Raw genomic sequence first — 13,928 nt, forward strand, 5'->3', positions numbered from 1 at the left:
TGACTGTCATTAAAAAATGCAATAAATCAACATGCAGGACATACGTTGGTTGTTCTCCTGTCAGGGTTTGATGAGCATCCAGGAGACAGTTAGCTTCACTTCGCTGAGTGGAATCAGCCAGCGTGGCTAATCCCTGTAAAACCACAACTTTTTTGCAGTTTGGGAGCAGTTTGACAGTTAAAAAACCAAAACACCTCCTCCGTGTTAGTGGATGAGTCACAGACAAAAATAACAAGTCGAAGTACACACCAAAATAAATTTTTAGCAAATATGTTATCTGTTATTGAAAGTAGGTCTTATCCCACTGATGTATGTTCACGAGCTCTTTTTGTTTTGGAAATTTTGTTTTTAATTCAATTCTTATATTTCAAATACGAGGTGAAACATGTAGATTAACAGCTGTAACTGACTCACAACTGGTCAAGTGCATTATCGGTGGGACCACGACACTACGACACATCCCCCGATTGTTACTCTGCAGTCTCTGGCTCGAAATTCCATCATTGGCACAAGATGGCAGCGTTCGTGTCTGGGATATTTTGGCTCAATTTCTGGATATTGGGAGGAAGTAGAGATGCATGGTCCATGTTTATATACAATCTATAAGGCTACACACATGAGTGGTTCCTGTCAAACTGTTGAAATATAACATTGATTTGCAAAATTGTATTAAACTGTACAGAGTAATTCTATAGTTATGATTTAATCACAACTATAGAATTACTCTGTTAAAAGATTCCCATAAATATAGTCTCGAATCGAATTAGTATAAACAACAGTCCAATCAAAAAGTCACATTGATGAGGTGCATTAAATCTCGATGTACCCTATAAGGCCGAGCAGAATTACTGTGACGCCCACCACGCTGCCCACAGAGAGAGGGAGAGGATTATTTGAAAGTCAGCACATTTGAGGTGAGTTGCACAGCAGAGTCTGTGTGTGCCCACGCCACGGGGAGGAGAACCAGTCCTGATGCAAGTGTGTGCTCTGAACTTGTTCACCCCGGAAGACTGCTCCAGATGATATTATGCCACATGTGGTCTCCACTGGTAGAACATGCCACAGCAACTCTGTCTCTATGTATCAGCTCTTTTTCTTATCTGTCGCAGTTATTGGTTCGAGTCAAAGTTGTGCATGCACAACTCTTTAAGCTACAGCTGTCAATTTGAATACACTTTATATGCATGAAAGCCTGTGCTCCAACATGCTGACCAGATGTGCTGCAGCTTTCATCATCCAGCTGCAGCAGGACGAGTATAGAGGGATGCAAAAACGTTTGCTCGCATTGCATCGATTATATATTTCTTTGCGGGCTTAATTCAATGTCACGTTCAAACAAGCCAACAAGATGGAGAATGACCAAGTGCTGTGAGATCTCCATTAGTGCCACTTTCATGACACTACTGTCAGGGACATAACAGAAGAGCATAGAGCTCCACAGTTACTGCTGGCATCACAGAGTTGGTGTCGGGGGGTGAGCACCATCCCTCCTGCGACGCAGCTCGTCCTTGTCCTGTGTCCACTCATGACTGGCCACTGAAACCGAGGGCTTGGAAATTACAGCCTTGTTGATAATAAGAGCCGAGGCATGAAGTGCTGAGTTCCTGGAAACAGTGAGTCAAAAAAACACCAATATTTGAAAGTAGATGGTTTATTTTTTTATAAACTGTTTATATTTCTTGTGTTTTTAGTATGTTAAAGTACGACATCTTGCAGTTAGCCTTTGTTCTACTTTTTCTGCTTCCTTGGCTACTGGCCCGTGTGTGTAGCTTCTATTTTTAAAGCCTCCACCCCATATTTAATCATTCATACTGTAGAGGGTAACTGCCGACACTCCTTCCTTTGGAGGAAGCAGAAGGGAGTGGGTGAGGGGGGATTAGAGAGATGTGTGGTCTTGTCTCCTGTCTGTAGTCAGTTGTGCAGTTGTACATGTTTCATCTAACTTCCGTGTCTGCGTGCCCCCCACTGCCTCCTCCATAATATCCTGCACCAGAGCACAGAGCGCACATTTCCCACAGCACATGTCAGTTCATTCTCATCAGTCCCACAGAACAACTCTGTGGTGTGTTTTCTCCATTTGTTCAAGGATCAAAAGCTGCAAATGATCAGAGCTGAACAATGGTTGGGTACGCAGTAAGGTTCTCATTTACCTCTCACTTCTGTTCTTAATACATTATGTTCTCTTTGTGCATTAGAGGCCGCTCCTCTTCCCTTGCTCTTCTCAGAAATTATGTTTGTGCATAACAGAAAACAAGCGTCAGATTTTTGATGCTTCCTCTTTGGGCTCTGCACTGCAGTTGGTCAGAGTGACCGGCAGACAATTGCAGCTCTGCCAAGTAGTTCAGGGAGTGACGCAATGAGCTGGTAAAAGTAAACCCTTGTATCCTGGAAGTGGGAATTGTGAAACAGGAGTCCGTTAGGCATTTACGCACATTTAGCCACCTCCAGATAAGTCAACTGTCGTTTCTCAGAAGTTGCTCAGCCTGAGGCACTAGACATTTGAGCAGCAAACCCTCGGTAACTTAACTTCTTATCATATGTGTAAATCTGCCTAAGTAGTAAACTTAGTGCTGCAACTGAAGATGCTGACCATTTTTTGAAATGTTGTGCATTTATTTCATGCTATAATGTCCCTGGTCAATCCATGATTATGAACCAAATTAAAATATCAGAGAGACTTTAGATATAATGATTTTTGATCAGACTTAAGCGATCCCAGAAAGATAAATCCTAAACACTTTTTAATTTCATCATCATTTACACCATCATGTGAAATCTCTAATGGATAGATTAGAGCCTTGGGGAAAAACGGCCCAGACACATGGTGAATCCTGATGACTTTAGTGATCACCCAACTTTTCCTCTAGAACCACAATGGGGTCGACATAAGTGAATTATTTGCTAAATTAATGACATTTCAATCAGCCTCGACAGTTAGGATCAGCACTAAATAGCATGTGCTGGACAGTATATTAGCTATTGCTAACGCTAAACAAAAATGGTGACAATAGTAAACGCACAGGATTGTTTAAGTAATGAGTGTGTTAGTCCTCTGTCATTAGCATTTCCCTTTAAGCATTGCTGTGTACAGTATGTCTGACAGAGCGTCTTGCATGGCTGTGGCTTGCTTGGTCTTGTCAGTTCTACAGCAGCTCTGGAGCTTTGAAAGAAACCACAAATCATTGAATATATTTTGAAAATTGCTCCCTGCTCCCAGTACATTATATTCTTCAAAATAGCTCGGAAAATAAAAATCCTTCACAAATTGTCAGATTTATTGTTAGTACTGTTAGTAAGTGACACTTCAGGGGCCACTCAAATTGCAGATGGGGCCAGTGCCCCCCCCCCCCTGGATCTGCCCCCAGATCCTGTTGTAGTTGTAAGTTTTAAATATCCACGTGCTGTGAATACCATGGAAAAGTCCTCTGATTTCACCATAACAGAAGGGGGGTGTTGTCAGAGCAATTAACAGCAATTTTGTGATGAAAATCCTCAGAAATCCTGGCACTAGTCCCAGAAGCGTTAACTGTACGTGCCTTTATTGACCCACTGAAATCCACACCCACAGCAGTTTGGATTTTCACAAGCTGTTGCAGTAATAACATCGTCAGCAACAGACCCAACACAGGATGAAAACACTGTTATGTCGCTCATTTTATTGACCCAGAATCAATTGAAGCTTATCGTTATTTCCAGCTTATAACCGTTTGCAAGTTTTGTACACTGATCACTGGATAACAAAGTTGGTTGAATGCCATTTCATCATGTTCAGCTCATTTGAACTACTTCACATATCTTGCAACTGCATGCTTTATATGTTCCTTTAGATATATGATACACTAACCTTGTCAGAACACATAATTTGCATGTTTTGCAAGGAATTGCAAACAGAACAGAACATGCTTGATAAAGAAAGAGCCCCTGGTTTCTTAATAATTTGACACATTACGATATAAAATCAATAACAACACTAAATCTATTGGTGATCCACCTTGTTTGCTGGATTTTTTGACTTTGTATAAAGTCAGCAGCAGCCTCTGTAGTATTCTTAGCAGCAATCTGACCTTTAAGTCACTTCTTTAATCCCTGAGGAACAGCATGTTGCCAGGATGCATTTGAATAAATGAATGACACTGTGCCCCTATTGGTTTCCCTTGCACAAATACCAGCACCTCTCTGCACTCATTAGTGCACACACAGTATGTAACCTATATTTTTGTCTTTCTTTACACAGGTTTGAGCACAGCTGTTCAAAAACTGCAATGTCGTCAAAGATGCAGATCTCCAGCAGCATAGCTCAGACCAGGCGGACGGTGCAGCAGCTGAGGATAGAGGCCAGCATCGAGAGGATAAAGGTGCGTTTATATTCACACCCGTGCACCCTGAGTGGTCCACTTCTGCTGCATTTATGTTGAGGGGGATCAGTGTGCTGACTGATTTCTTTGCAGGTGTCTAAGGCCTCGGCCGACCTCATGCGCTACTGTGGAGAACACGCCAAGAATGACCCGCTGCTAATGGGCATCCCTGCCTCTGAAAACCCTTTCAAGGACAAGAAGCCGTGCACTGTTTTGTAGGGGAACTGAGCTGAACTCCTGCTGCTTGTCCTTTTTGATGTTTGTGTGGAAAAGATCTGATAGTAATACTGTTCGCTTCTTGCCTTAAGGCCAGCGTATCCCTATTCATTTTCCCCATGCCTGCTGCAGTTGATAAGGAATGGATTCAGTCAGATAGCAGCTACACCAAAGAAACAGGTGTAAATCTGAAGCCGTGACCTCTGATCAGAACTTTAGCTCAAACAAAGGTGAATACAAGTTTGAATGGAGGCTGAGCTGTGATTTGTCCTTCTCTGTGCTGTTAGCTGATAAGATCTAGAGGAAACTGTGCCACCAAGGGAGAGTCCCTGACTCTCTAATTATCACAGCGTGTATAAACAAGCCCCCTCAATCATTGGTCCAATCAGATTTAGGCTTTCAGCTTTCACCTCTCACTTTCATCTGGCTCGCTGTGGGAAACGTTTTTTGTAGTTTGTGTGCTTGTGATAATGAGCGCCTGAGATAATGGCGTCCTGTGGTTGGACTAGTAAACTGTGCTGTCCATCACACAGGAGGACAAATAGAAAGAGCAGAAGTCCAGTGCCACTGCTCCTGTGATATTATTCACAGGAGCAGTCAACACTTGATTTAAAATGTTGATCAGATTTTCATTTTTTGGGGCTCTGTTGGGATAGAGTGTCAAACACTTTTTAACAACGAGTTGAATAAATATTTGTATTCTGCCACTTTCCGTCTAGCTCGCAGCTAAATCACCAACACTGGACACACTCATCTGAATCCAGTGCAAAGCCATTAAATACCATGAATACGCTGTCTAAAAGTGATGAGTCATTTTTCTTTTCTAAACAATCTGGCAGTTTTTTTTTTATTTTTGATGATGAAAACATGATGTCCGATCGTCACACACATATTTAAGACCAATCTGTGCCATTTAATCACTGTCACTATTAGATTATTAGACCTCTGGTCCCCACCACAGAACTGTTATTGTCATTATTATTATTATTACCTGCAGTTTCTCTCCACAGAGCTGAGGATCATTACTGTACTCTTACTTTACGATTGCTGTACTCTTTAGGCACTTTGAGACCTGTAAACACCAGATGACTGTTATACTCTTGAGTTTGAAACATTCCACGTTTACAGCTGCTCCAAATCCTCTTGGCTGTATTCATTTGTGTGTTGGTGCTTGTGCAAATCAACTAATATTGCAATTTTGCCAGCCAGGGCCTTAACGATGAAGTAATCCTGCCTCAACCTTTTGACTACCTTATAGTCACACAAGTGCTGTTGTGTAACACTGTGAATAATAAAGGCCCTTCAGGTGAAGGGAGTATATCTGACAATAGGCTATTTACCCTGTGTATGACGTCCTACTTCTAAATGACTCACGTATGTCCATGTATCACAGTATGCGCTTGCTTGTAACTGTCTAATGTACTTTCTGCAGGATTGGACTGATTCAGTAAAACATCAACTCTCAATTTCTGTTTTGCAACATGAATCAACTTTTGGATTAAAAGTGAATGTGTCGTTTCGGTTAATTGTGTGTTTTGTTGATTTGTAGTGATTAAATATTATTAGAAAAAGCAGCTGGTTCCTCACACATGGTGAGTATGGTAACTACTTACTTTATGTCACCTTCTGCCTTTACCTGGCTGTGGTAAGTGCAAATAAACCTATGGAAAACAAATCAGTATTGTCCAGACTGTGTTTGACTGATGCATTTATCAGTCTGTGTGTGAAGTAACATGTTTGAAAGAGATGATCGACTTAAAGCATCAATTATATGATGCTGCACTAATCAATATTTTGATATTATCAATAGATCAGAAGATTACTTGTACTGTGAAACTGTCACTGATGGTGACAAACCCAAAGAGAACTGTCAACCAACTTTACAGTTGCGTTCATCTATAAAGAGCATTTTGGTATCTTTCAGCTCATTGTCTTGTATCGCACTTTCAGGGTTGAAAAAGGGTCGTAATGTTACTAGAATAAAGTCATAATTTTCAGCTACATGTCATTTTACATATGATTATCCTGCGATAAAATAAGAAATATAGTTTCACGTATAACCTAATGCTCAATACTCTGTCGCATCAGCTCCACATTATCATAAGAATCAGGACTCAGGAAAAATCGAACTGAGTCTATAGAAAGAATGATACAGACTTTACAGAAATTTACTCTCTCGAAGAGGAGGAAATGTTTGGTCGTGGTCCACTGTATGTTGTCGGTTACATCTGCATTATATTCAACAGGGGTTTGATAGTTTCACAGTGAGATTGGTTCAAGAGTTTGGTTCTAAAAGGATGAAACTCCAGTGAGCAAAGGTTCACACAAATTTCCTTATTGTTGTAATTTGAAGATTATATTCTCATAATATTACAAGTGTCTAATCAATTATGACAGAAGAAAAAGAAGGAAAAAAACCTCTGCTCTAACGAAATGTTGGCCCTAGCTCTCATCAAACATATTTCCAGCTGCAGTAGGCATCTGTTGCCATTGTATAAAATCCCCTGTAAAATGACCTGTCTGGTGCTAAGCAGCAGTTAACAGGTGAGATATTTGAGGACGGCGTGGAGACAAAAACTGAGCTAAAAGGAGAATGAAAATCTGACTTTATATTTGTTGGGTTAACAAAAGTTGCTCCATGCCTGCTGGATCATGACGATTGGGCAATTTCCTGCTCATATATCAACTTTATTGTTGGTGATTAAATGTCAGCTTAGTGTTTACACATTGTTCTGCTGCCAAGCAGCCAACAAAATGCTGCTTTAAAATGAAACTATTCTGCACTTGCTGTGCTCAGATTATTCCCTGAGGCTCGACTTCCCGCAAAAGTTCACACAGGGGAAAAAAAACTCGTACTGCTACTGGCAAATACATTCATTCATCTTTGTCTTTGAAAAGGTGATTATAGTTTGTGGGATTTGAATTTAAACTCCTTGTACTGTGTGAATTAAGTGTAGAGAATTCTAACATCCCTTTTAAAGGAGGCGCCCTGCACTGAACAGTAGACTCTGTATTTATCAGAAACAGATCAGTCTTGTCTCTGCCGGTATTGATGATAGTGTCTTTTTTTTTTATGTTGACAACATTAAAACTATTCATTTGGGCAATTAGTCATTAACGAATTCGGTTGTTAAGCACTTGCTTTATTGAAATCACTGGTCGCCACTTTCAAACAAGTGCATCTAAGGATTAGGTCAGGAGAACACCAACAATTTGCGGTTTGCTCCAGTTCCTCAGCGGAGCAGCCCCAGGCCACGGTCAGCCTGTTATGAATAATCTCTGCTCCCGTGGGCAGCCATTTCTCTCCTGTCTCTGTCTCCACAGGTATGATGTTACATCCAAAACAAGGTCAGCCCATATGCTGGCCCACATTGATGTAATCTTCGCTCGTCAGGCCGACAGTACTGGTTCATAGCAGCCTCTTTCGCAATGATTGTGTTACCTGTCAGTTTCATGGAGAAGCTCTGCGATAAGCCCGTCATCTAGTATCGTCAATATCTCACCTACTTTTAGTGGGTACACTTACGTTGGCATATTTGTGGGTCATCTAGATGCACAATCTTCACCTGGAACTAAAAATGTTGTCTGTTCTGCTGATCATTCACTTCCATAAAGGAAGACAGCTGCAAAGCTACTGTATAGTGTCATTTAAATTGTGATGAGTGTCCTGCCGTGGACTGACCGAAGGGAGATCTGTTCAGCTGCGTGCAGACCTGCAGGTTTTGTCCTCCATACATCACATTTGCAAATGGCCCCCTTTAACTTCAGTCAATTTCACAGAGCCACAGAGCCTCCAGCCACTGTCCCACCCCACATTCCGATCTTCCAGTCAGTCCTGCATTTTGACCCACTTTTCCCTCCTCATCTGTTATCCACTACCCGGCAGCACCACGGGGGAGGTCTGCTGTCCTCGTCATATCCTTGGCTGCACACTGACATCTCAGTGGCAGACTGGCCTCTCTGCGCACACTACCTGCTAATTACAAGTGTTGCTATTGTCATTGTGTCAGTTTAACGCCTCTATTAATGGGGCTATTTTTAGCCATGAAGCATAAGTACTGCTCAGCTCTGCCAATGGAGACGGGAATAGCCCTGACTCATGCATCCATTGTCTTGTGACCCTCTGTGTAAAAAAGGCTTTGTCCCTCCCCATTCTGTGCAAGCACCAATAGGTTCTGGTTTTCTCTTTTGCAGCCTGAAATGGTTCATCAACGTGGGTTTTCCCTTATTGCCTCCCTGCTATTTTTAATCCCCTCAGCAGTAAATTTAGCCGTGATTACGTAGATGCAGAGGGCTGTGAAGTAAGCGTCATCACGACGAGCGCCATCCCACTCACATTTAACTACAATGGGAATTCTCCTCCCCTCAATGTAACTAGATATTCAAAATATGCAAAAGGTCACATTTTACCGGAGTTCCCATGTGGGAGTGAAGCGGATTACAAGGAATCTCCGGCTTTAGACCAGAGCACGTAAATGGTTTGGTTTAAATTAACAGTATGAGTCAAATAAAAATCACGGTGGCAGACTACTGAAGTAAATTACAATTTTGCTGTTGGTCCAACAGATAAGGTCAGAAACATGAGAGTAAAACACCAGGTCAATATCCAAACCCTGAGGGAAAACAGGGGCACGGGAGGCGTGTCCTGAGGAACTTGTTCAGTTCCTCAGGACAACATGTGACTTCCTGCATGCTCACCTGTCGCAACAGGAAATCATTTATGCAAAACCACCCAAGAAACTGTTGTTTGTTTTGTTTATTTCAGTCACCTTGACAAATTACATGAAATAATGCACAATAAATATGACTCATTAAATTAATAACACATAAAAATATCAGTTAGTGGACAAGTCTAAACATTGCAATGCCCTTCAGATAATAATAATAATAATAACAATAAGCTTTGAAAACTTTCCCTTTAGAGTTATCAAAGTGACAAGTCTTAAATAGTATTAAATAAATGTGCTGTCAAAGAAATGCTTGGAGTTTGGTCAATTTTTCCTCAGGCTGAGAGCTCTGACTGGTCCTCTCCAGTGTGGTCAGGTTCTTGGGAGTCTTGTCAACTGAGGCGCTCTGTCTCTGCTTTTTCCCCCCTCAGTGCCGTGCGTGTGCTCACCACCACGTGTGCTTCTCCTCTCACATGATTCAGTTTCCTGTAAAGGCTTCTATCTCGGCAGAGAAAGGCGCGGTCATACATTGGAAATCCTGGAACCAAGACTGCTGAGTCACCCTTTCTTGGCCCATGGGTTCACCCTGACCTGGTAAATTTGCTGGAACGTAGCTCTTTCTCGTGCGTTCTCTCTCGCCAGCCCCTCCCGTCTCTGTCTGTCTCTGGGGCACGTTCCAAAGGAGTCCAACACAGACATTAACACAGGCCTTGTGAAGTTACTTTTTTTCCCCTCAAAATGCACACGATACATTCATATTCCATTTCATCGGTCGGGCAGGTTGATGACAGGCACCCATTGGTCCAAACAGCGACTGTCTCTGCAGAATCGGTTCACTTTGCTCAGCGCAGGGTCCTTCCACAGGGATGACTGGGGATTCTGCAGGAGAAGGGACAAAGCAGTTACCACCTGCTGATTTATGAACGTGCAAACAGTCTGAAATCATTCACATTGCACAACCATGCACAACAGTTTCTTGCAATATATGACAAAGGCCGGGAGAACGACTCGTTTTACCGTCTGAGGGGAAGTGAGCAATGTGCTGCAGTTGTACTGTAAACAGACGTGAGTAATGACACTTACAGTCACTAGAACACAGTGCAGGTCCATGGGCTCCCCTCCAGGTTTCACTCCGCCGAGGATCTCCGCCAGACGCCTCATGTTGCTCACCCGCAGGATGTTGATGTCATTCTCGCAGCAGAACGCCTGGATTAGGGTGAAATGAATCTGAAGAGCCACGTCCTCCTCCTCGTCGTCTGTGGCCAGCAGGCACAGCACCACGTTGTCTGGGTCCCTGTGGTAAACAAGGACACGGATTAGTATAAAGAACAATCCCACACTCACCCTGAATGATCGGTGTCAGAGCTGCAGCCGTTCAGACTATTTTTAACTTACGCGTTCAGTGACTTTGCTGCCTCGTACACACCGACAGTGATGCAACCCTGAGGCAATGCAGAGCTCAGGACCTCCTCTAACGCTTTGGCCACCGAGTCCATCCTGAGGAAACACACATAGCACACGTTTACCGAAAAGTCAACAAGCAAAATATATACATAACATCATATATTAGATCACATTTTAGGCCCAAGTTAAATATTGTGAATGACAACAACTGATGTAACATTGCACTGAAATGTTTTGACTAAGGAATCTCGTGTATTCGTTTATCAAAGATTCTGAAAATGAAATCATCTTGGCTGCATCAAATAATAAGTTTAACACTATACGCTGCAAAGGCATTGATGTGGTTGTCTCTATGCTAGACATTAATATTTACATGTTTATATACATGTTTGTGTGTATTTTAATCTATGGTGTGTTGTATTTTCCCTGGACCCTGGGTCTGAATGACAAAAAGTCATCAGTGCAGGAGTAACACGCTGTAGTAAACAGAGAAGACAATAAAGGTCCATCTGTCCATCATTCATACACAATGCACGTTAGCTTGAACTGCTAAAGCTGCTAACTAGCATAAAGCGACACAGAAAAGCACCTGACAGAAGAAAGAGTCGAAACTGAACGTGTCCAGGTTAAAGCGAGTTCGGGGGTTCTTCCTCCACAGAGTCGCAAGACCGGTGAAATAAAAACGTGCACGTGTGAATAACAAGAGTAAGAGCGAACCTTTCCGACGAGTTGTCCCCGCTGCTTTCTTCTAAAGTCATATTGCACATCCGAGCGGCTTGTTGCTGTCCCACAATCTCCAGGACGAGCGTGTGCGAGCTGCAGCGAGAGTGTTGAGTCTGACGCTGACTCCTGAGCTCCGGCTCCTGTCCTCACTGCTCATTTGCATAAACCGGTCCCGTTGGTCACGTGGACATACTTCAGATAGATATATATAGATGCACCCACCGTGTCTTTGTGCCTGCAGCGACACCCCGCGGCGGTGACCTCGCCACTACAGCTATTTGTAAATCTCCAGTCAATCATATACTGCAACGTGTGGGCTTTCCTTTTGAACTCGTCCACTGTGCAAATGTCGCGCGTGATGCAGTGACAGCAAAACAACAGCGTTGGAACGGTGTTGAAAGATATTTGTTGTAAAATGTGGAGTTCTTTGCTGAATCACAAACCAAAAGCATCTACCAGATGATTGCTTGCACACTATATGGACAGAAGTATTGGCTTAAAAGGGATAGTTCAACCAGAAATGAAAATTCACTCGTTATCTACTCACCACTATTTCGATGGAGGGGTGGGGGAAGAGTTTGAGTCCACAGAACACTTTTGGAGTTTCAGGGGTAAAGAGTGTTGCAGCCGAATCCAATAACATTAAAGTAAATGGCAACCACTTCTTCAAACGTAAAAAAAACAACAGAAAAACAAATAACATGCCTCCATACTGCTCCTGTGGTGTCATCCAAGGGTCCGTAAGCCCCCGACATTCAATTTCAACTTGAAACAGCATCATTTACACCGTGTTTTTAGCCTAAATGTCATGTGACGACATCAGCGATACTTGCGAGAACTCGCAATAGCTGCACTTCTCGCTGATGTTGTCATATGGTGTAAATGGGGAGAATTTGTGAACTCAAACACTTCACCCACCCCTCCATCGGAAAAGTGGTGCACTATCCCTTTAATCACCGAATTGAAGTGTTTCATTCAGTCCCATTGCCATTGGTTGGACTGGGCCCCTTAGTTCCAGTGAAGGAAAATCCTAATGCATAAAGACATGGTTGGGTGAGTTTGGTGTGGAAGAACTTGACTGTCCCTCACAGAGCCCTGACCTCAACCACATCGAACACTTTTAGGATGAACTAGAACGGAGATTGCGAGCCACATGTGGCTCTATTTGAGGTTTCTACGATGTCATAAAAGCTCCTGTAGGTGTAATGTGCTTTTGTTCATACAGTGTATGTCGGAGGAAGGTTAGATTGTTCAAGTCATTCCTTCCTGCAGCTGTTAGACTGTAAGACACACACTCACAGATTCTGGGACTATAAACTCACTCAGGTTTTAAGTCATTTAACTGTACTCATTTCTATCTGTGCAATTCAATGGCTCACTGTATTCTGCCCACATTGTATAAATTATTACAATTCAATTTATATTTTCTTGTGATTATATTGCATGTTTACTTATTATCTCTTGTACTGGGGTTCTTCTTTTGACTGTCCTTTTTGCTGCTGCAACACAGCAAGTTTCCCCGCTGTGATATGTCAATGGATCTGAAAGAGTGGAGCTCATTTTTTCAAGCCATTGATTTCTTCACTCCCATTTTACATCATATTATTCATTATATTGCACCTATAGTTGCAGGAAAATGATATTTAGAAATATTAGCCTGTTTAAAGTGAAAAGACAACGAGGAGGTCTTATGTCAAGGTGAAGTCTCAAAAGTGAAGAAGATTTATAGCAAACTTTTCATTTTTATATACCTCTTTATTCTTGTCTTCTAAACTGTGATACAAAATAAATACACGTTTTCTTTTATAAAAAGAGTTAAAATCTCTGACTCAGCCAAAATACTTATTTCGGCATATAGATCTAAAACATAAATATTGCAATGCAGTAAAAGGTTCAGTTACCGTTTCTATAACACAAATCTTATATTTCTTTAATAAACGTTTTATTATACATATAATTTGCGTGTATAATATTAATATCTTATAAAAACACATGATATGATATAATACAATGTGATATATGATGTATGATGTATGATGTATGATATATGATATATGATGTATGATGTATGATATATGATATATGATATATGATATATGTTATTATGTATGATATATATGATGTGATATTATATTATATTATTATCATGAACATGAAGAAAATGCAATTTTTAAAAATAGCAACATTTTGATGACCATTATTAACAAAACAATATAGAAATGATGGAGTTATAATTAAGTGTTGTCAGCAAACAGCAGATGTTAACAGGACATGATGAAAGATGTTGTACTTAGGGACATGCGAATGCAACTTTATGAGAATGTGGACATTGTAAATGATAAATAATATGGAGGCCAAAATAAAGTGGATAATAATGTTAAGTCAATAGAAAATTAATAAAATAACTGAAATGGGCAAAAGTTTGCAGACAGGGGGCGCCGCAGTTTGGTGAACCTACAGACAGTAGTGAGCGCCACCAGTGGAGATTCAGGGTATTGCAGTTATTCACTGCATGAAGCTCTTGAGTTGTCACCACCGACTCTGGATCAGTTTCCATGAGGCG

At 41.6% G+C, this 13,928-nt stretch overlaps 2 protein-coding genes across 8 annotated transcripts in view; one reads left to right on the plus strand and one right to left on the minus strand.

The window, feature by feature from the left end:
* gng12b (guanine nucleotide binding protein (G protein), gamma 12b) overlaps window positions 1-6,246 on the plus strand; it is a 33,929-nt gene extending 27,683 nt beyond the window's left edge. For all 7 annotated transcript variants that reach the window (XM_035176593.2, XM_035176588.2, XM_035176594.2 and 4 more), the window contains 2 exons: window positions 4,235-4,355; window positions 4,449-6,246. In XM_035176593.2, the coding sequence (XP_035032484.1) occupies window positions 4,263-4,355; window positions 4,449-4,574 (219 nt within the window). In that variant the 5' untranslated portion in view covers window positions 4,235-4,262 and the 3' untranslated portion in view covers window positions 4,575-6,246. The remainder of the gene's footprint in view (window positions 1-4,234; window positions 4,356-4,448) is intronic.
* A 3,066-nt stretch (window positions 6,247-9,312) lies between these two features.
* On the minus strand, window positions 9,313-11,549 carry gadd45ab (growth arrest and DNA-damage-inducible, alpha, b). Its single transcript, XM_035176582.1, has 4 exons — window positions 11,360-11,549; window positions 10,634-10,735; window positions 10,322-10,532; window positions 9,313-10,117 (listed from the first exon to the last, which is right to left on the minus strand). The coding sequence occupies exons 1-4, from the start codon at window positions 11,407-11,409 to the stop codon at window positions 10,004-10,006; spliced, it is 477 nt and encodes a 158-aa protein (XP_035032473.1). The 5' UTR covers window positions 11,410-11,549; the 3' UTR covers window positions 9,313-10,003.
* Window positions 11,550-13,928: the final 2,379 nt, after the last annotated feature.

This window comes from Hippoglossus stenolepis, chromosome 14, assembly GCF_022539355.2.
Source record: "Hippoglossus stenolepis isolate QCI-W04-F060 chromosome 14, HSTE1.2, whole genome shotgun sequence".
In the NCBI taxonomy this organism is placed as follows: Eukaryota; Metazoa; Chordata; class Actinopteri; order Pleuronectiformes; family Pleuronectidae; genus Hippoglossus; species Hippoglossus stenolepis.

Bases quoted from the DNA above. Each gene is read 5' to 3' on its own strand.
- gadd45ab (XM_035176582.1), bottom strand. From the start codon at position 11,409: ATGTGCAATATGACTTTAGAAGAAAGCAGCGGGGACAACTCGTCGGAA. The intron at 10,533-10,633 runs GTAAGTTAAAAA...TGTTTACCACAG, and splicing joins GCAGCAAAGTCACTGAACGC to GGACCCAGACAACGTGGTGC. The intron at 10,118-10,321 runs GTAAGTGTCATT...CTTCTCCTGCAG, and splicing joins TGCACTGTGTTCTAGTGACT to AATCCCCAGTCATCCCTGTG.